Below are 24,514 nucleotides of genomic sequence, written 5' to 3' on the forward strand. Positions count from 1 at the left end.
TTAGCAATTTAAGCAAACGTTTACAAACATTACAAAAAAAATCCAAACGTTTCAGATTTTTAGCGATTTAAGCCAAACGTTTGCAATGGTTACGAAACAAATCCAAATGTTTCATCTTTTTAGCGATTTAAGCCAAACGTTTCTAAACGTTACAAAACAAATCCATGTGTTTCACCTTATTAGCAATTTAAGCCAAACGTTTACAAACGTTACGAAACAAATCCAAGCGTTTCACCTATTTAGTGATTTAAGCCAAACGTTTACAAACGTTACGAAACAAATCCAAGCGTTTCACCTTTTTAGCGATTTAAGCCAAACGTTTACAAATGTTATGAAACAAAACCAAAAGTTTCACCTTTTTAGCGATTTTAGCCAAACGTTTACAAATGTTAAAAAATAAAGTCAAACGTTTCCTCATTTTAGAGATTTCAGCCAAACGTTTAAAACGTTACGAAATAAATTCAAACATTTCACCTTTTAGCGATTTATGCCAAACGTTTACAAACGTTACGAAACAAATGCAAATGTATCACCTATTTAGCGATTAAAGCTAAACGTTTACAAGCGTTACGAAAAAGATCCAAATATTTCACATTTTTAGCAATTTAAGCCAAACGTTTACAAACGTTACGATACAAAAACCAAGCGTTTCCCCTTTTTAGGAATTTAAGCCAAACGTTTATAAACGTAACGAAACAAATACAATGTTTAACCTTTTTAGCAATTTCAGTCAAATGTTTACAAACGTTGCGAAACAAAATCCAAGCGTTTCACCTTTTTAGCACTTTAAGTAAAACGATTACAAACGTTACGAAACAAATCCAAACATTTCTCCTTTTTGGAAATTTCAGCCAAACGTTTACAAACGGTACGAAACAAATCCAAACGTTTCTCCTATTTAGTGATTTTAGCCAAACGTTTACAAACGCTACGAAACAAATCCAAACGGTTCTCCTTTTTAGCAATGTAAGCCAAACGTTTATAAACGTTATGAAACAAATCCAAGCGTTTCCCCTTTTTAGGAATTTGAGCCAAACGTTTACAAACGTCACGAAACAAATTCAAGTGTTTCACCTTTTTAGCAATTTAAGCCAAACGTTTACAAACGTTATGAAACAAATCCAAAAGTTTTACCTTTTTAGCGATTTAAGCCAAACGTTTACAAACGTTACGACACAAATCCAAATATTTCCCCTTTTTAGCGATTTAAGCCAAACGTTTACAAAATTTACAAAAGAAATCCAAACGTTTCACCTTTTTAGCGATTGATGACAAACGTTTACAAACGTTACGAAACAAATCCAAACGTCTCAACTTATTTGCGAATTAAGCCAAACATTTACGAACGTTATGAAACAAATCCAAACATTTCGCCTTTTTAGCAATTTAAGCAGAATGTTTACGAACGTTGCGAAACAAATCTATATGTTTCCACTTTTTAGCGATTTATTCCAAACGTTTACAAATGTTACGAAACAAAATGAAACATTAAAACGTTACGAGACAAATCCAAACGTTTCCCATTCTTAGCGATTTAAGCCAAACCTATACAAACAATACGAAACAAAACCAAGCATTTCACCTTTTTAGCAATTTAAGCCAAACGTTTACAAACGTTACGAAACAAATCCAAGCGTTTCACCTTTTTAGTAATTGAAGACAAACGTATACAAACGCTACGAAACAAATCCAAACGTTTCACATTTTTAGCAATTTATGCCAAACGTTTACAAACGTTACCAAACAAAAACCAAGCGTTTCACCTTTTTAGCAATATAAGCCAAATGTTTACAAACGCAAGGAAACAAATCGAAGCGTTTCACCTTTTTAGCAATTTAAGCAAAACATTTACAAACGTTACGAAACAAATCCAAGCGTTTTACCTTTTTAGCAATTTAAGGGAAACGTTTACAAACGTTACGAAACAAATCCAATAGTTTCACCTTTTTAGCAATTTAAGTCAAACGTTTACAAACGTTACGAAAACAATTCATACGTTTACAAACGTTACAAAAACAATTCATACGTTTACAAACGTTACGAAAACAATTCCTACGTTTACAAACGTTACGAATCAAATCCAAGCGTTTCACCTTTTTAGCAATTTAAGCCAAACATTTACAAACGTTACGAAACAAATCCAAGCGTGTCACCTTTTTAGCAATTTAAGCCAAACATTTACAAACGTTACGAAACAAATCCAAATATTACACCTTTCTAGTGATTTAAGCCATATGTTAACAAACGGTACGAAACAAATCCAAATGTTGCACGTTTTTAGCGATTTAAGCCAAACGCTTATTAACCCTACGAAACAAATCCAAACGTTTCACCTTTTTAGCAATTAAAGCCAAACGTTTACAAACGTTACGAAACAAATCCAAGCGTTTCTCCTTTTTATCGATACAAGCCAAATGTTTATAAACGTTACTAAACAAATCCAAAAGTTTCACCTTTTTAGCAATTTAAGCGAAACGTTTACAAACGTTATGAAACAAATCCAAACGTTTCCCAAAACAAAAGCCAAACATTAAAAAGGTTACGAAACAAATCCAAAATTTTTACTTTTTTAGCAATTTAAGCCAAACTTTTTACAAATGTTACGAATCAATTCCAAGTGTTTCACCTTTTTAGAAAATTAAGCCAAACGTTTATAAACGTTACGAAACAAATCCAAGCGTTTCACCTTTTTAGCAATTTAAGCCAAACGTTTAAAAACGTTACAAAACAAATCCAAACTTTTCACCTTTTTAGCGATTTAAGACAAAAGTTTACAAACGTTACGAACCAAATCCAAACGTTTTCCCATTTGAGCGATTTAAGCCAAACGTTTAGAAACGTTACGAAACAAATCCAAACGTTTCACCTTTTCAGCAATTTAAGCCAAACGTTTACAAACGTTACGAAACAAATCCAAACGTTTCACCTTATTAGCGATTTAAGCCAAACGTTTACAAACGTTACGATACAAAAACAAACATTTAAAACGTTACGAAATAAATCCAAACGTTTCACATTTTTAGCGATTTATGCCAAATGTTTACAAACGTTACGAAACAAAACCAAGCGTTTCACCTTTTTAGCAATTTAAGCTAAACGTTTACAAACGTTACGAAACAAATCCAAGCGTTTCACCTTTTTAGCGATTTAAGCCAAACGTTTACAAACGGTACGAAACAAATCCAAACGTTTCCCCTTTTTAGCGATTTAAGCCAAACATTTACAAATGCTACAAAACAAATCCAAACGTTTCCCCTTGTTAGCAATGTAAGCCAAACGTTTACAAACGTTACGAAACAAATCAAAGCGTTTCACCATTTTAGCAATATAAGCCAAACGTTTACAAACGTTACGAAACTAATCCAATCATTTCACCTTATTAGCAATTTAAGCAAACGTTTACAAACATTACAAAAAAAATCCAAACGTTTCAGCTTTTTGGCGATTTAAGCCAAACGTTTGCAATGGTTACGAAACAAATCCAAATGTTTCATCTTTTTAGCGATTTAAGCCAAACGTTTCTAAACGTTACAAAACAAATCCATGTGTTTCACCTTATTAGCAATTTAAGCCAAACGTTTACAAACGTTACGAAACAAATCCAAGCGTTTCACCTTTTTAGCGATTTAAGCCAAACGTTTACAAACGTTATGAAACAAAACCAAAAGTTTCACCTTTTTAGCAATTTTAGCCAAACGTTTACAAATGTTAAAAAATAAAGTCAAACGTTTCCCCATTTTAGAGATTTCAGCCAAACGTTTAAAACGTTACGAAACAAATTCAAACATTTCACCTTTTAGCGATTTATGCCAAACGTTTACAAACGTTATGAAACAAATGCAAATGTATCACCTATTTAGCGATTAAAGCTAAACGTTAACAAGCGTTACGAAAAAAATCCAAATATTTCACATTTTTAGCAATTTAAGCCAAACGTTTACAAACGTTACGATACAAAAATCAAGCGTTTCCCCTCTTTAGAAATTTAAGCCAAATGTTTATAAACGTAACGAAACAAATACAATGTTTAACCTTTTTAGCAATTTCAGTCAAATGTTTACAAACGTTGCCAAACAAATCCAAGCGTTTCACCTTTTTAGCACTTTAAGTAAAACGATTACAAACGTTACGAAACAAATCCAAACATTTCTCCTTTTTGGAAATTTAAGCCAAACGTTTACAAACGGTACGAAACAAATCCAAACGTTTATCCTATTTAGTAATTTAAGCCAAACGTTTACAAACGCTACGAAACAAATCCAAACGGTTCCCCTTTTTCGCAATGTAAGCCAAACGTTTATCAACGTTACGAAACAAATCCAAGCGTTTCCCCTTTTTAGGAATTTGAGCCAAACGTTTACAAACGTCACGAAACAAATCCAAGTGTTTCACCTTTTTAGTAATTTAAGCCAAACGTTTACAAACATTATGAAACAAATCCAAAAGTTTCACCTTTTTAGCGATTTAAGCCAAACGTTTACAAACATTACGACACAAATCCAAATATTTCCCCTTTTTAGCGATTTAAGCCAAACGTTTACAAAATTTACCAAGGAAATCCAAACGTTTCACCTTTTTAGCGATTGAAGACAAACGTTTACAAACGTTACGAAACAAATCCAAACGTCTCAACTTATTTGCGAATTAAGCCAAACGTTTACGAACGTTATGAAACAAATCCAAACATTTCGCCTTTTTAGCAATTTAAGCAGAATGTTTACGAACGTTGCGAAACAAATCTAAATGTTTCCACTTTTTAGCGATTTATGCCAAACGTTTACAAATGTTACGAAACAAAATGAAACATTAAAACGTTACGAAACAAATCCAAACGTTTCCGATTCTTAGCGATTTAAGCCAAACCTATACAAACGTTACGAAACAAAACCAAGCATTTCACCTTTTTAGCAATTTAAGCCAAACGTTTACAAACGTTACGAAACAAATCCAAGCGTTTCACCTTTTTAGTAATTGAAGACAAACGTTTAGAAACGCTACGAAACAAATCCAAACGTTTCACATTTTTAGCGATTTATGCCAAACGTTTACAAACGTTACCAAACAAAAACCAAGCGTTTCACCTTTTTAGCAATTTAAGCCAAAAGTTTACAAACGCAACGAAAAAAATCAAAGCGTTTCACCTTTTTAGCAATTTAAGCAAAACATTTACAAACGTTACGAAAAAATCCCAAGCGTTTTACCTTTTTAGCAATTTAAGGTAAACGTTTACAAACGTTACGAAACAAATCCAATAGTTTCAGGTTTTTAGCAATTTAAGTCAAACGTTTACAAACGTTACGAAAACAATTCATATGTTTACAAACGTTACGAAAACAATTCATACGTTTACAAACGTTACGAAAACAATTCCTACGTTTACAAACGTTACTAAACAAATCCAAGCGTTTCACCTTTTTAGCAATTTAAGCCAAACATTTACAAACGTTACGAAACATATCCAAGCGTTTCACCTTTTTAGCAATTTAAGCCAAACATTTATAAACGTTACGAAAAAAAATCCAAATATTACACCTTTCTAGCGATTTAAGCCATATGTTAACAAACGGTACGAAACAAATCCAAATGTTGCACCTTTTTAGCGATTTAAGCCAAACGCTTATTAACCCTACGAAACAAATCCAAACGTTTCACATTTTTAGCAATTAAAGCCAAACGTTTACAAACGTTACGAAACAAATCTAAGCGTTTCTCCTTTTTATCGATATAAGCCAAACGTTTACAAACGGTACGAAACAAATCCAAATGTTTCACCTTTTTAGCGATTTAAGCCAAATGTTTATAAACGTTACTAAACAAATCCAAAAGTCTCACCTTTTTAGCAATTTAAGCGAAACGTTTACAAACGTTATGAAACAAATCCAAACGTTTCCCAAAACAAAAGCCAAACATTAAAAAGGTTACGAAACAAATCCAAAATTTTCACTTTTTTAGCAATTTAAGCTAAACTTTTTACAAACGTTACGAAACAAATCCAAGTGTTTCACCTTTTTAGAAAATTAAGCCAAACGTTTATAAACGTTACGAAACAAATCCAAGCGTTTCACCTTTTTAGCAATTTAAGCCAAACATTTACAAACGTTACAAAACAAATCCAAACTTTTCACCTTTTTAGCGATTTAAGACAAAAGTTTACAAACGTTACGAACCAAATCCAAACGTTTCCCCATTTGAGCGATTTAAGCCAAACGTTTAGAAACGTTATGAAACAAATCCAAACGTTTCCCCTTTTCAGCAATTTAAGCCAAACGTTTACAAACGTTACGAAACAAATCCAAATGTTTCACCTTTTTAGCGATTTAAGCCAAACGTTTACAAACGTTACGATACAAAAACAAACATTTAAAACATTACAAAATAAATCCAAACGTTTCATATTTTTAGCGATTTATGCCAAATGTTTACAAATGTTACGAAACAAAACCAAGCGTTTCATCTTTTTAGCAATTTAAGCCACACGTTTACAAACGTTACGAAACAAATCCAAGCGTTTCACCTTTTTAGCAATTTAAGCCAAACGTTTACAAACGTTACAAAACAAATCGAAACGTTTCCCTTTTTAGCTATTTAAGACAAACGTATACAAACGTTACGAAAAAATCCAAACGTCTCACGTTTTTAGCGATTTAAGCTAAACGTTTACAAATGTTACGAAACAAATCCAAACGTTTCACCGATTTAGCGTTTTTAGCCAAACGTTAACAAACGTTATGGAACAAAACCAAACGTTTCACCTTTTTAGCGATGTCAGCCGAACGTTTACAAACCTGACGAAACAAAACAAAACGTTTCACATTTTTAGGGATTTAAGACAAACGTTTACAAACATTACAAAACAAATCCAAACGTTTCACCTTTTTAGCGATATAAGCCAAACACTTCCAAACGTTACGAAACAAAACCAAACGTTTTACATTTTTAGCGATTTAAGCCAAACGTTACAAAACAAAACCAAATGTTTCACCTTTTTAGTGATTTAAGCCAAACGTTTACAAACGTTTCGAAACAAAGCCAAACGCTTCACCTTTTTAGCGATTTAAGCCAAACGTTTACAAAAGTTACGAAAAAATCCAAACGTGTCACCTTTTTAGCAATTTAAGCCAAACCTTTACAAACGTTAAAGAACAAATAGAAACGTTTCCCCTTTTTAGCAATTTAATCCAGACGTTTAAAACATTACGAAACAAATTCAAACGTTTCACCTTTTAAGCGATTTAAGCCATACTTTTACAAACGTTACGAAACAAATCCAAACGTTTCGCCTTTTTAGCGATTGAAGCCAAACGTTTACAAACATTACAAAATAAATTCAAGTGTTTCACCTTTTTAACAATTTAAGACAAACGTTTACAAACGTTACGAAACAAATGCAAGCGTTTCACCTTTTTAGCGATTTAAGCCAAACGTTTACAAACGGTACAAAACAAATCCAAACGTTTCACCTTTTTAGTGATTTAAGCCAAATGTTTACAAATGCTACAAAACAAATCCAAACATTTCCCCTTTTTAGCAATGTAAGACAAACGTTTACAAACGTTACGAAACTAGTCCAATCATTTCACCTTATTAGCAATTAAAGCAAACGTTTACAAACATTACAAAAAAAATTCAAACGTTTCAGCTTTTTAGCGATTTAAGCCAAACGTTTGCAATGGTTACAAAACAAATCCAAATGTTTCACCTTTTTAGTGATTTAAGCCAAACGTTTATAAACGTTACAAAACAAATCCATGCGTATCACCTTATTAGCAATTTAAGCCAAACGTTTACAAACGCTACGAAACAAATCCAAGCGTTTCACTTTTTTAGCGATTTAAGCTAAACGTTTACAAACGTTACGAAATAAATCCAAACGTTTCACCTTTTTAGCGATTTAAGCCAAACATTTACAAGTGCTACAAAACAAATCCAAACGTTTCCCCTTTTTAGCAATGTAAGCCAAACGTTTACAAACGTTACGAAACAAATCAAAGCGTTTCACCTTTTTAGCAATTTTAGCTAAACGTTTACAAACGATACGAAACTAATCCAATCATTTCACCTTATTAGCAATTAAAGCAAACGTTTACAAACATTACAAAAAAAATTCAAACGTTTCAGCTTTTTAGCGATTTAAGCCAAACGTTTGCAATGGTTACAAAACAAATCCAAATGTTTCACCTTTTTAGTGATTTAAGCCAAACGTTTATAAACGTTACAAAACAAATCCATGCGTATCACCTTATTAGCAATTTAAGCCAAACGTTTACAAACGCTACAAAACAAATCCAAGCGTTTCACCTTTTTAGCGATTTAAGCTAAACGTTTACAAACGTTACGAAATAAATCCAAACGTTTCACCTTTTTAGCGATTTAAGCCAAACATTTACAAATGCTACAAAACAAATCCAAACGTTTCCCCTTTTTAGCAATGTAAGCCAAACGTTTACAAACGTTACGAAACAAATCAAGCGTTTCACCTTTTTAGCAATTTCAGCTAAACGTTTACAAACGATACGAAACTAATCCAATCATTTCACCTTATTAGCAATTTAAGCAAACGTTTACAAACATAACAAAAAAAATCCAAAAAGTTTCAGCTTTTTAGCGATTTAAGCCAAACGTTTACAATGGTTACGAAACAAATATAAATGTTTCACCTTTTTAGCGATTTAAGCCAAATGTTTATAAACGTTACAAAACAAATCCATGTGTTTCACCTTATTAGCAATTTAAGCCAAACGTTTACAAACGTTATGAAACAAATCCAAGCGTTTCACCTTTTTAGCGATTTAAACCAAACGTTTAGAAACGTTACGAACCTTTTTAGAAATTTAGGCAACACGTTTACAAACGTTACGAAACAAATCCAAATGTTTCACCTTTTTAGCGATTTAAGCCGAACGTTTACAAACGTTATGAAACAAAACCAAAAGTTTCACCTTTTTAGCGATTTTAACCAAACGTTTACAAATGTTAAGAAATAAAGTCAAACGTTTCCCCATTTTAGCGATTTCAGCCAAACGTTTAAAACGTTACGGAACAAATTCAAATGTTTCCCCTTTTAGCGATTTATGCCAAACGTTTACAAACGTTACGAAACAAATGCAAATGTATCACCTATTTAGCGATTAAAGCTAAACGTTTAGAAGCGTTACGAAAAAAATCCAAATATTTCACATTTTAGCAATTTAAGCCAAACGTTTACAAACGTTACGATACAAAAACCAAGCGTTTCACCTTTTTAGAAATTTAAGCCAAATGTTTATAAACGTAACGAAACAAATACAAGCGTTTAACCTTTTTAGCAATTTCAGCCAAATGTTTACAAACGTTGCGAAACAAATCCAAGCGTTTCACCTTTTTAGCACTTTAAGTAAAACGATTACAAACGTTACGAAACAAATCCAAACATTTCTCCTTTTTGGATATTTAAGCCAAACGTTTACAAACGGTACGAAGCAAATCCAAAAGTTTCACCTATTTAGGGATTTAAGCCAAACGTTTACAAACGCTACGAAACAAATCCAAACGGTTCCCCTTTTTAGCAATATAAGCCAAATGTTTATAAACGTTACGAAACAAATCCAAGCGTTTCCCCTTTTTAGGAATTTGAGCCAAACGTTTACAAACGTCACGAAAAAAAATCCTAGTGTTTCACCTTTTTAGCAATTTAAGCCAAACGTTTTCAAACGTTATGAAACAAATCCAAAAGTTTCACCTTTTAAGCGATTTAAGCCAACGTTTACAAACGTTACGACACAAATCAAAATGTTTCCCCTTTTTAGCGATTTAAGCCAAACGTTTACAAAATTTACAAAAGAAATCCAAACGTTTCACCTTTTTAGCGATTGAAGACAAACGTTTACAAACGTTGCGAAACAAATCCAAACGTTTCAACTTATTTGCGAATTAAGCCAAACGTTTACGAACGTTATGAAACAAATCCAAACATTTCGCCTTTTTAGCAATTTAAGCAGAATGTTTACGAACGTTGCGAAACAAATCTAAATGTTTCCACTTTTTAGCGATATAAGCCAAACGTTTACAAATGTTACGAAACAAAATGAAACATTCAAACGTTACGAAACAAATCCAAACGTTTCACATTTTTAGCGATTTAAGCCAAACCTATACAAACGTTACGAAACAAAACCAAGCATTTCACCTTTTTAGCAATTTAAGCCAAAAATTTACAAACATTACGAAACAAATCCAAGCGTATCACCTTTTTAGTAATTGAAGCCAAACGTTTACAAACGCTACGAAACAAATCCAAACGTTTCACATTTTTAGCAATTTAAGCCAAACGTTTACAAACGTTACCAAATAAAAACCAAGCGTTTCACCTTTTTAGCAATTTAAGCCAAATGTTTACAAACGCATCGAAAAAATCGAAGCATTTCACCTTTTTAGCAATTTAAGTTAAACTCTTACAAACGTTACGAAACAAATCCAAGCGTTTTACCTTTTTAGCAATTTAAGGCAAACGTTTACAAATGTTACGAAACAAATCCAATAGTTTCACCTTTTTTGCAATTTAAGCCAAACATTTAAAAACGTTACGAAAACAATTTATACGTTTACAAACGTTACGAAAACAATTCATACGTTTACAAACGTTACGAAACAAATCCATGCGTTTCACCTTTTTAGCAATTTAAGCCAAACATTTACAAGCGTTACGAAACAAATCCAAATATTACACCTTTCTAGCGATTTAAGCCATATGTTAACAAACGGTACGAAACAAATCCAAACGTTGCACCTTTTTAGCGATTTAAGCCAAACGTTTATTAACGCTACGAAACAAATCCAAACGTTTCCCCTATTTAACAATTAAAGCCTAATGTTTACAAACGTTACGAAACAAATCCAAGTGTTTCTCCTTTTTAGCGATATAAGCCAAACGTTCACAAACGGTACGAAACAAATCCAAACGTTTCACATTTTAAGCGATTTAAGCCAAATGTTTATAAACGTTACTAAACAAATCCAAAAGTATCACCTTTTTAGCAATTTAAGCAAAACGTTTACAAACGTTATGAAATAAATCCAAACGTTTCCCAAAATATAAGCCAAACATTAAAAAGGTTACGAAACAAATCCAAAATTTTCACTTTTTTTAGCAATTTAAGCCAAACTTTTACAAACGTTACGAAACAAATCCAAGTGTTTCACCTTTTTAGAAAATTAGGCCAAACGTTTACAAACGTTACGAAACAAATCCAAGCGTTTCACCTTTTTAGCAATATAAGCCAAACGTTTACAAACGTTACAAAACAAATCCAAACTTTTCACCCTTTTAGCGATTTAAGACAAAAATTTACAAACGTTACGAACCAAATCCAAACGTTTCCCCTTTTGAGCGATTTAAGCCAAACGTTTAGAAACGTTACGAAAAAAATCCAAACGTTTCACCTTTTCAGCGATTTAAGCCAAACGTTTACAAACGTTACGAAATAAATCCAAACATTTCACCTTTTTAGCGATTTACGCCAAACGTTTACAAACGTTACGATACAAAAACAAACATTTAAAACGTTTCGAAATAGATCCAAACGTTTCCCATTTTTAGCGATTTATGCCAAATGTTTACAAACGTTACGAAACAAAACCAAGAGTTTCACCCTTTTAGCAATTTAAGCCACACGTTTACAAACGTTACGAAACAAATCCAAGCGTTTCACCTTTTTAGCAATTTAAGCCAAACGTTTACAAACGTTACAAAAACAAATCGAAACGTTTCCCTTATTAGCTATTTAAGACAAACATATACAAACGTTACGGAAAAATCCAAATGTCTCACGTTTTTAGCGATTTAAGCTAAACGTTTGCAAATGTTAAGAAACAAATCCAAACGTTTTACCTATTTAGCGTTTTAAGCCAAACGTTTACAAACGTTGTGGAACAAAACCAAACGTTTTACCTCTTTAGCGATGTCAGCCCAACGTTTACAAACGTTACGAAACAAATCAAAACGTTTCACATATTTAGGGATTAAAGACAAACGTTTACAAACATTACAAAACAAATCCAAACGTTTCACCTTTTTAGCGATATAAGCCAAACACTTCCAAACGTTACGAAACAAAACCAAACGTTTTACATTTTTAGCGATTTAAGCCAAACGTTACAAAATAAAACGAAATGTTTCACCTTTTTAGTGATTTAAGCCAAACTTTTTCAAACGTTTCGAAACAAAACCAAATGATTCACCTTTTTAGCGATTTAAGCCAAACGTTTACAAAAGTTACGAAACAAATCAAAACGTGTCACCTTATTAGCAATTAAAGACAAACGTTTACAAACGTTAAAGAACAAATCGAAACGTTTCCCCTTTTTAGCAATTTAATCCAGACGTTTAAAACATTACGAAACAAATTCAAACTTTTCAACTTTTAAGCGATTTAAGTCAAATGTTTACAAACGTTACGAACCAAATCCAAACGTTTTGCCGTCTTAGCGATTGAAGGCAAACGTTTACAAACATTACGAAATAAATTCAAGGATTTCCCTATTTTAGGAATTTAAGCCAAACGTTTACAAACATTACGAAACAAATCCAAATGTTACACCTTTTTAGCGATTTAAGCCAAATATTTATAAACGCTACAGAACAAAAACAAACGTTTCACATTTGTAGCGTTTTAAGCTTAACATTAACAAACGTTTTACATTTTTAGCGATTTAAGCCAAACCTATACAAACGTTACGAAACAAAACCAAGCATTTCACCTTTTTAACAATTTAAACCAAACGTTTACAAAAGTTACGAAACAAATCCAAGCGTTTCACCTTTTTAGCAATATAAGTTAAACGTTTACAAACGGTACAAATCAAATCAGAGCGTTTCACCTTTTTAGCAATTTAAGACAATCATTTACAAACGTTACGAAACAAATCCAAACGTTTGACCTTTTTAGCGATATAAGCAGAACGTTTACAAACATTACGAAAAAACCCAAACGATTCACCTTTTTTGCAATTTAAGCCAAACGTTTATAAACGGTACGAAACAAATCGAAACGTTTCCCCATTTTAGCAATTTAAGCCAAACATATAAAACGCTACGAAACGAATCCAAACATTTCACCTTTTTAGCGATTTATGCCAAACGTTTACAAACGTTACAAACAAATCCAAACGTATCACCTTTTTAGTAATTGAAGCCAAACGTTTACAAACGTTACGAAATAAATCCAAAAGTTTCACATTTTTAGCAATTTAAGCCAAACGTTTACAAACGTTATCAAACAAAAACCAAGCGTTTCACCTTTTTAGCAATTTAAGCCAAATGTTTACAAACGTAACAAAAAAATCAAAACGTTTCACCTTTTTAGCAATTTAAGCCAAACTTTTACAAACTTTACACACAAATCCAAGCGTTTTACCTTTTTAGTAATTTAAGGCAAATGTTTTACAGATGTTACGAAAAAAATCCAATAGTTTCACCTTTTTAGCAATTTAAGCCAAACGTTTACAAACGTTACGAAAAAATTCTTACGTGTACAAAAGTTACGAAACAAATGCAAGCGTTTTACCTTTTTAGCAATTTAAGCCAAACGTTTACAAACGTTACGAAACAAATCCAAACATTACACCTTTCTAGCAATTTAAGCCATATGTTAACAAACGGTACAAAACAAATCCAAACGTTGCACCTTTTTAGCGATTTAAGCCAAACGTTTATAAACGCTACGAAACAAATCCAAACGTTTCGCCTTTTAGCAATTAAAGCCAAACGTTTACAAACGTTACGAAACAAATCCAAGCGTTTCTACTTTTTAGCAATAAAAGCAAAACGTATAAAAACATTACGAAACAAATCAAAGCGTTTCACCTTTTTAGCAATTTAAGCCAAACGTTTACAAAGGTTACGAAAAAATTCAAACGTTTCACCGTTTTAGCGATTTAAGCCAAAAATTTACAAACGATACGAAACAATTCCAAACATTTCGCCTTTTAAGCAATCTAAGCCAAAAGTTTACAAACATTACGAAACAAAACCAAACGTTTCACCTTTTTAGCGATTTAAGCCAAACGTTTACAAACGATACGAAACAAATCCAAACGTTGCACCTTTTTAGCGATTTAAGCCAAACGTTTATAAACGCTACGAAACAAATCCAAACGTTTCGCCTTTTTAGCAATTAAAGCCAAACGTTTACAAACGTTATGAAACAAATCCAAGCGTTTCTCCTTTTTAGCAATAAAAGCAAAACGTATAAAAACATTACGAAACAAATCAAAGCGTTTCACCTTTTTAGCAATTTAAGCCAAACGTTTACAAAGGTTACGAAAAAATTCAAACGTTTCACCGTTTTAGCGATTTAAGCCAAAAATTTACAAACGATACGAAACAATTCCAAACATTTCGCCTTTTAAGCAATCTAAGCCAAAAGTTTACAAACGTTACGAAACAAAACCAAACGTTTCACCTTTTTGGCGATTTAAGCCAAACGTTTACAAACGATACGAAACAAATCCCAACGTTTCACCTTTTTAGCGATTTAAGCCAAACGCTTATAAATGTTACGAAATAAATCCAAGTGTTTCACGTTTTTAGCAATTTAAGCCACACGTTACGAAAAGTATCCAAGCGTTTAACCTTTTTAGAAATATTAGCCAAACATATACAAACGTTCCAAAACAAATCCATGTGTTTTACCTTTTTAGTAATTTAAGCCAAACGTTTACAGAAGTTCCAAAACAAATCCAAGCGTTTCACCTTCTCAGCAATTTAAGCAAAACGTTTACAAACGTTACGAAACAATTCCAAACGTTTCCCTTTTTTAGCGATATAAGCCAAACGTTTACAAACGTTATGAAACAAATCCAAACATTTCACCTTTTTAGCGATTTAAGCTAAAAGTTTACAAACGTTACGAAACAAAACCAAACGTTTCACCTTTTTAGCGATTTAAGCCAAACGTTTACAAACGATACGAAACAAATCCAAACGTTGCACCTTTTTAGCGATTTAAGCCAAACGTTTATAAACGCTACGAAGCAAATCCAAACGTTTCGCCTTTTTAGCAATTAAAGCCAAACGTTTACAAACGTTACGAAACAAATCCAAGCGTTTCTCCTTTTTAGCAATAAAAGCAAAACGTATAAAAACATTACGAAACAAATCAAAGCGTTTCACCTTTTTAGCAATTTAAGCCAAACGTTTAAAAAGGTTACGAAAAAATTCAAACGTTTCACCGTTTTAGCGATTTAAGCCAGAAATTTACAAACGATACGAAACAATTCCAAACATTTCGCCTTTTAAGCAATCTAAGCCAAAAGTTTACAAACGTTACGAAACAAAACCAAACGTTTCACCTTTTTAGCGATTTAAGCCAAACGTTTACAAACGATACGAAACAAATCCCAACGTTTCACCTTTTTAGCGATTTAAGCCAAACGCTTACAAATGTTACGAAATAAATCCAAGTGTTTCACGTTTTTAGCAATTTAAGCCACACGTTACGAAAAGTATCCAAGCGTTTAACCTTTTTAGAAATATTAGCCAAACATATACAAACGTTCCAAAACAAATCCATGTGTTTCACCTTTTTAGTAATTTAAGCCAAACGTTTACAGAAGTTCCAAAACAAATCCAAGCGTTTCACCTTCTTAGCAATTTAAGCAAAAAGTTTACAAACGTTACGAAACAATTCCAAACGTTTCCCCTTTTTAGCGATATAAGCCAAACGTTTACAAACGTTATGAAACAAATCCAAACATTTCACCTTTTAGCGATTTAAGCTAAATGTTTATAAACGTTACTAAACAAATCCAAACGTTTCACCTTTTTAACAATTTAAGCCAAACGTTTACAAACGTTATGAAACAAATCCAAATGTTTCCCAAAATATAACCAAACATTAAAAAGGTTACGAAACAAATCCAAATTTTTCACCTTTTTAGCAATTTAAGCCAAACTTTTACAAACATTACGAAATAAATCCAAGTGTTTCACCTTTTTAGAAAATTCAGCCAAACGTTACGAAACAAATCCAAGCGTTTCGCCTTTTTAGCAATTTAAGCCAAACATTTACAAACGTTACAAAACAAATCCAAACTTTTCACCTTTTTATCGATTTAAGCCAAAAGTTTACAAACGTTACGAACTAAAACCAAACGTTTCACCTTTTGAGCGATTTATGCCAAACGTTTACAAACGTTACGAAACAAATCCAAACGTTTCACATTTTTAGCGATTTAAGACAAACGTTTACAAACGTTACAAAACAAATCCAAACGTTTCACCTTTTTAGCGATTTAAGCTAAACGTTTACAAACGTTACGATACAAAAACAAACGTTTAAAACGTTACGAAATAAATCCAAACGTTTCATATTTTTATCCATTTATGTCAAACGTTTACAAACGTTACGAAACAAAACCAAGCGTTTCACCTTTTTAGCAATTTAAGCCACACGTTTACGAACGTTACGAAACAAATCCAAGCGTTTCACCTTTTTAGCAATTTAAGCCAAATGTTTACAGACGTTACGAAACAAATCCAAACGTTTCCCTTTTTAGCTATTTAAGGCAAACATATACAAACGTTACGAGAAAATCCAAACGTCTCACGTTTTTAGCGATTTAAGCTAAACGTTTACAAATGTTACAAAACAAATCCAAACGTTTCGCCTATTTAGCGATTTAAGCCAAACGTTTACAAAACGTTATGGAACAAAACCAAACGTCACACCCTTTTAGCGATGTCAGCTGAACGTTTACAAACGTTACGAAACAAAACCAAACGTATCACATTTTTAGTGATTTAAGCCAAACGTTTAGAAACATTACAAAGCAAATCCGAATGTTTCACCAATTTAGCGATATAAGCCAAACACTTCCAAACGTTACGAAATAAAACCAAACGTTTTATATTTTAAGCGATTTAAGCCAAACGTTACAAAACAAAACCAAATGTTTCACTTTTTTAGTGATTTAAGCCAAACGTTTACAAACGTTTCGAAACAAATCCAAACGTGTCACCTTTTTAGCAATTTAAGCCAGACGTTTACAAACGTTAAAGAACAAATCGAAACGTTTCACCTTTTTAATAATTTAATCCAAACGTTTAAAACATTACGAAAAAAATTCAAACGTTTCCCCTTTTAAGCAATTTAAGCCAGACGTTTACAAACGTTACGAAACAAATCCAAACGTTTCACCTTTTTAGTGATTGAAGCCAAACGTTTACAAAAGTTACGAAATAAATTCAAGCGTTTCCCCTTTTTATCAATTTAAGCAAAACTTACAAACGTTACGAATCAAATCCAAACGTTACACCTTTTTAGCGATTAAAGCCAAACATTAATAAACGCTACAGAACAAAAACAAACGTTTCACATTTATAGCGATTTAAGCTGAACGTTTACAAACGTTATGAAACAAAACCAAACGTTTCACCTTTTTAGCGATTTAAGCCAAACCTTAACAAACATTACAAATCAAATCAAAACGTTTTCCCTATTTATCGATTTAAGCCAAATGTTTTCAAACGTTACGAAAAAAGTCCAAACGTTTCCCCTTTTTAGCAATTTAAGCCAAACGTTTACAAACGTTACGAAACAAATCCAAATGTTTCACCTATTTAGCAATTGAAGCCAAACGTTTACAAACATTATGAAAAAAACCCAAATGTTTCACCTTTTTATCGATTTCAGCCAAACGTTTACAAACGTTACGAAACAAATCCAAGCGTTGTACCTTTTTAGCAATTTAAGCCAAACTCTTACAAACGTTACGGACCAAAACCAAACATTTCACATTTTTAAGGATTTAAGCCAAATTTTTACAAATGTTACGATATAAATCCAAACGTTCAACTTATTTAGAAATTTAATCCAAACGTTTACAAATGTTACGAAACAATTCCAAACGTTTCTCCTTTTTAGCGATATAAGCCAAACATTTACAAACATTATAAACGTTTAAAACGTTACATAAAAAATACAAACGTTTCAACTTTTTAGCGACTTAGGCCAAACGTTTACAAACCTTACAAAACAAATACAAACGTTTCCTCTTTTTAGCGATTTAAGCCAAACGTTTAAAAATGATACGAAACAAATCCAAACATTTTACCTTTTTAGCAATTTAAGCCAAACGCTTACAAACGTTACGTAACAAAACCAAACGTTTCACCTTTTTAGAAATTTAAGCCAAACATTTACAAACGTTACAAAACAAATACAAACATTTCACCGTTTTAGCGATTTAGGACAAACATTTACAAACGTTACAAAACACATCCAAATGTTTCACCTTTTAAGCCAAACTTTACAAAACAAAACCAAATGTTTCACTTTTTTAGTGATTTAAGCCAAACGTTTACAAACGTTTCGAAACAAATCCAAACGTGTCACCTTTTTAGCAATTTAAGCCAAACGTTTACAAACGTTAAAGAACAAATCGAAACGTTTCATCTTTTTAGCAATTTAATCCAAACGTTGAAAACCTTACGAAACAAATTCAAACGTTTCCCTTTTTAAGCGATTTAAGCGAAACGTTTACAAACGTTACGAAACAAATCCAAACGTTTCACCTTTTTAGTGATTGAAGCTAAACGTTTACAAAAGTTCCGAAATAAATTCAAGCGTTTCCCCTTTTTATCAATTTAAGCCAAACGTTTACAAATGTTACGAAACAAATCCAAACGTTACACCTTCTTAGCGATTTAAGCCAAACATTTATCAAAGCTACGGAACAAAAACAAATGTTTCACATTTATAGCGATTTAAGCTGAACGTTTACAAACGTTATGAAACAAAACCAAACGTTTCACCTTTTTAACGATTTAAGCCAAATGTTTACAAACATTACAAATAAAATCAAAACGTTTCCCCTATTTAGCGATTTAAGCCAAACGTTTTCAAACGTTACGAAAAAAGTCCAAACGTTTCACCTTTTTAGCAATTTAAGCCAAACGTTTACAAACGTTACGAAACAAATCCAAACGTTTCACCTATTAAGCGATTGAAGCCAAACGTTTACAAACATTATGAAAAAAATCCAAATGTTTCACCTTTTTAGCGATTTCAGCCAAACGTTACGAAACAAATCCAAGCGTTGTACCTTTTTAGCAATTTAAGCCAAACTCTAACAAACGTTACGGAACAAAACCAAACATTTCACATTTTTAAGGATTTAAGCCAAATATTTACAAACGTTACGATATAAATCCAAACGTTTCAACTTTTTTAGCAATTTAAGCCAAACGTTTACAAATGTTACGAAACAATTCCAAACGTTTCACCTTTTTAGCGATATAAGCCAAACGTTTACAAACATTACAAACGTTTAAAACGTTACATAAAAAATACAAACGTTTCACCTTTTTAGCGACTTAGGCCAAACGTTTACAAACCTTACAAAACAAATCCAAACGTTTCCCTTTTTTAGCGATTTAAGCCAAACGTTTAAAAATGTTACGAAACAAATCCAAACATTTCACCTTTTTAGCAATTTAAGCCAAACGCTTACAAACGTTACGAAGCAAAATCAAATGTTTCACCTTTTTAGAAATTTAAGCCAAACATTTACAAACGTTACAAAAGAAATTCAAACTTTTGACCGTTTTAGCGATTTAGGACAAACATTTACAAACGTTACAAAACACATCCAAACGTTTAAAACATTTCTAAACAAATCCAAACCTTTCACCTTTTTAGCAATATAAGCCAAACGTTTAAAACGTTATGAACAAATTCAAACGTTTAAAATGTTATGGAACAAAAAGAAATGTTTCACCTTTTTAGCGATTTAAGCCAAACGTTTAAAATGTTATGAACAAATCCAAGAGTTTCACCTTTTTAGCAATGTAAGTCAAACGTTTACAAACATTACAAAACAAATCAAACGTTTCACTTTGTTGCAATTTAAGCCAAACGTTACAAAACAAATCCAAACATTTTCCATTTTTGTGATTTAAGCCAAGCGTTTACAAACGTTACGAAACAAATTCAAACGTTTAAAACGTTACGAAACAAATAAGAGCGTTTCACCTTTTTGGAAAATTAAGCCTAACGTTTACAAACGTTACAAAACAAATCCAAACGTTTCCCCATTTTAGCAATTTAAGTAAAACGTTTATAACGTTACGAAAAGAATCAAAAAAATTCCCCTTTTTCGCAATTTAAGCCAAACGTTTACAAACGTTGCGAAACAAATCCAAACGTTTCACCTGTTTAGTAATTTAAGCCAAACGTTTACAATCATTAGGAAACAAATCCAAGCGTTTCAACTTTTTAGCAATTTAAGCAAAACGTTTACAAATGTTACGAATCAAATCCAAGAGTTTCACCTTTTTAGCAAATTAAGCCAAACGTTTACAAACATTACGAAACAAATCAAAACGTTTCAATTTTTTTGCAATTGAAGCCAAACGTTTACAAACGTTACGAAACAAAGAAAAACGTTTACAAACGTTTCGAAACAAATCCAAGCGTTTCACCTTTATAGAAATATAAGCCAAGCGTTTACAAACGTTATGAAACAAATCCAAATGTTTCACCTTTTTGTGATTAATGCCAAACGTTTACAAATTTTTAGTGATTGAAGCCAAACGTTTACAAACGTTACAAAAAATCCAAATATTTAACCTTTTTAGTAATTTAAGCAAAACATTTACAAACGTTACGAAACAAATTCATACGTTTCACCTTTTTATCGGTTTATGCCAAATGTTTACAAACGGTACAAAAAAATCCAAATGTATCCCCATTTTAGCGATTTAAGCCAAACGTTTACAAACGCTACGAGACAAATCCAAACGTTTCTCCTTTTTAGCGATATAAGCCAAACGTTTACAAACTCTATGAAACAAATTCAAACGTTTCCCATTTTAGCGATTTAAGCCTAACGTTTACAAACGTTACGAAACAAATCCAGACGTTTCACCATTTTAACGAGTTAAGGCAAACGTTTACAATAGTTAAGAAACAAAAACAAACATTTAAAACGTTTCAAAACAAATCCAAATGTTTCAGATTTTTAGCGATTTAAGCCAAACATTTACAAATGTTACGGAACAAAACCAAATGTTTCACATTTTTAGCGATTTAAGCCAGACGTTTACAAAAGTTACGAAACAAATCCAAGCGTTTCACCTTTTTAGCGATTTAAACCAAACGTTTACAAACATTACGAAACAAATCCAAGCGTTTTACCTTTTTAGCAATTTAAGCCAAATGTTTACAAATGTTACAAAACAAATCAGAGCGTTTCACATTTTTAGCAATTGAAGGCAATCATTTACAAACGTTACGAAACAAATCCAAAAGTTGCACCTTTTTAGCGATTTAAGCCGAACGTTTACAAACGTTACGAAAAAAAACCAAACGATTCACCTTTTTTGCAATATAAGCCAAATGTTTACAAACGTTACGAAACAAATCGAAACGTTTCCCCATTTTAGCAATTTAAGCCAAACGTTGAAAACATTACGAAACAAATCCAAACATTTAACCTTTTTAGCGTTTTATGCCAAACGTTTACAAACGTTACAAAACAAATCCAAACGTATCCCCTTTTTAGTAATTGAAGCCAAACGTTTACAAATATTACGAAACAAATCCAAACGTTTCACATTTTTAGTAATTTAAGCCAAATGTTTACAAACGTTACCAAACAAAAACCAAGTGTTTCCCCTTTTTAGCAATTTAAGCCAAATGTTTACAAACGCAACGAAACAAATCGAAGCGTTTCACCTTTTTAGCAATTTAAGCCAAACTTTTACAAACGTTACGAAACAAATCCAAGCGTTTTACCTTTTTAGCAATGTAAGGCAAACGTTTACAAATTTTACGAAACAAATCCAATAGTTTCACCTTTTTAGCAATTTAAGCCAAACGTTTACGAATGTTACGAAAAAAATTCATACGTTTACAAACGTTACGAAACAAATCCAAGCGTTTCACCTTTTTAGCAATTTAAGCCAAACATTTAAAAACGTTACTAAACAAATCTAAACATTACACCTTTCTAGCAATTTAAGCCATATGTTAACAAACGGTACGAAACAAATCCAAATGTTGCACCTTTTTAGCGATTTAAGCTAAACGTTTATAAACGCTACGAAACAAATCCAAACGTTTCACCTTTTTCGCAATTAAAGCCAAACGTTTACAAACGTTACGAAACAAATCCAAGCGTTTCACCTTTTTAGCAATTAAAGCAAAACGTATAAAAACATTACAAAACAAATCAAAGCGTTTCACCGTTTTAGCGATTTAAGCCAAACGTTTACAAAGGTTACGAAAAAAATCCAAACGTTTCGCCGTTTTAGCGATTTAAGCCAAACGTTTACAAACGATACGAAACAATTCCAAACATTTCGCCTTTTAAGCAAATTAAGCCAAACGTTTACAAACGTTACGTAACAAAACCAAACGTTTCACCTTTTTAGCGATTTAAGCTTAACGTTTACAAACGTTACAAAACAAATCCCAACGTTTCGCCTTTTTTGCGATTTAAGCCAAACATTTACAAATCTTACAAAACAAATCCAAGCGTTTCACCTTTTTAGAAATTTAAGCCAAATGTTACGAAAAAAATCCAAGAGTTTAACCTTTTTAGAAATATTAGCCAAACATTTACAAACGTTCCGAAACAAATCCAAGCGTTTCACCTTTTTAGTAATTTAAGCCAAACGTTTACAAAAGTTCCAAAACAAATCCAAGCGTTTCACCTGTTTAGCCATTTAAGCCAAACGTTAACAAACGTTACGAAACAAATCCAAGCCTTTCACCTTCTTAGGAATTTAAGCAAAACGTTTACAAACGTTACGAAACAAATCCAAACGTTTCCCCTTTTTAGCGATATAAGCGAAACGTTTACAAACGGTACGAAACAAATCCAAACGTTTCCCCTGTTTAGCGGTTTAAGCCAAATTTTTATAAACGTTACTAAACAAATCCAAACGTTTCACCTTTTTAGCAATTTAAGCCAAACGTTTACAAACGTTAAGAAACAAATCCAAACGTTTCCCAAAATATAAGCCAAACATTAAAAGGGCTAATAATCACCCATGGCACCTCAACTTTGGGAGTACGGGCGCTAAACCCCCTGATGTTTAAAAACGGGCAGTAAACTCCCTGAACTTTGAGGCGGCGCTCACAAAACCCCCTAAGACCAAATATCGCCGTTTTTTTCGTTTTCTGTCGACGTGGCATCCAATTTCTCGTCCGGACACCAAATGGCAGCGCCTGTCCCCCCTGCATGCATGTCTGACACCTGCTGCTTGTGTAAGAATGCGTCAGTTGACTTTTTATAAAAAAATAAAAAAAAAAACAAATGAAAAGTAACCGCGGTAATTTATTTTTTTCTCTCTCCTACTTTTCCTTTTCCCCACTCGCTCCCCTTACTTCCGTTTCACTATTTTCGTTTCAAATATTTTTGCCACGCTTCGTCTTCTTCCCCCTCACTGCCGCCTTTTCGTTTCTTCGCTGACACTGACCTAGGGTTAGTTCCTTTCCCATTTTTCTCTCAATCTTTCTCATTTTTCTCGCATTCTTCCCCATTCTTCCTCCATTGTTCAACATTGTCTTTCATTTACCGAAGTGTTTTTAAATTTTTGTCTTGTCTGTCTCTGTTAATTTTCAGAAAATGGGATCCAAAAAAACGACGAAATTGGGAAAAGAAGAAAGAGAAGGGAAGAAACGAAAAGGTATGATTTTTCTGGTCTCTGTTATTTTTTATTATTATTTTGAATTTTGGGGTTGATTTTTTATGGGATGTTGTTTTTTGCGGGTATTTTGTTTCTAGTTTGTCATTTGATGTTGTTTCAGTTTGGGTTTTACTTGTTCAGTAATTGAAAATTGTTTGTTTGTTTTTAAATTTGTTGGTTTGCGCAGCTACTAGTGAAGAACGTTTTTTTGAGGTCTTTGAAATTATTCTTAACTACAATGGAGACTTTGAATGGTTTGGTTATTTTAATGAGGATGTGGCTGTCAGAAAATTTCATATTGAGGATATAGGATTAAATAGTCTAGATAAGTGGTTACTTGAATTGAAGGTTCAGGGATTGTTAATGTATTATTGGAGGCGGGCTGGCATGTATACTGAAGAATTAATTCCTATGGAAAACGATGACCATGTCATGGACATGGCACTGGCTGGGGCACAAGATGGTAGTGTTGATGTGTATGTTAGGAAGTTAAACTGTGATGACGTGTGCAACCTAAGGCCTGTATTTGGACAAACATTATTTGAGTTGAAAGAACTTGAAGATGGGGATGATGCATTGGAGCTGCAGGCTGTTGCTGAGGCTGAACCAGTGCAGGTGCTGCAGATTGAAGGTCCCGGTGAACCAGTGGAGGTGCTGCAGATTGAAAGTCCTGGTGAACCAGTGGAGGTGCTGCAAAGTGAAGTTGTTGAAGAACCTGAAGTTGTTGGTGAACCCCTGGAGAAGCAGCAGTCTGGTGGTTCAGACTGAAGATTGACACACTTGAGTTACCTTTTTTGTGCAAAGTTATGCTTCAACAGTTGTAACCTTTTAGGTTAATATTTA

The 24,514-nt window shown here is 32.6% G+C and overlaps 1 protein-coding gene across 1 annotated transcript; it reads left to right on the forward strand.

The window, feature by feature from the left end:
* The first annotated feature begins 23,527 nt into the window (after positions 1 to 23,527).
* Positions 23,528 to 24,439, forward strand: LOC126681783 (uncharacterized). The gene is made up of 2 exons (XM_050377334.2): positions 23,528 to 23,671; positions 23,859 to 24,439. Exons 1-2 carry the CDS (start codon positions 23,611 to 23,613, stop codon positions 24,437 to 24,439), a joined length of 642 nt encoding a protein of 213 aa, XP_050233291.1. The 5' UTR covers positions 23,528 to 23,610.
* Positions 24,440 to 24,514: the final 75 nt, after the last annotated feature.

Source organism: Mercurialis annua, linkage group LG5 (genome assembly GCF_937616625.2).
Source record: "Mercurialis annua linkage group LG5, ddMerAnnu1.2, whole genome shotgun sequence".
NCBI lineage: Eukaryota > Viridiplantae > Streptophyta > Magnoliopsida > Malpighiales > Euphorbiaceae > Mercurialis > Mercurialis annua.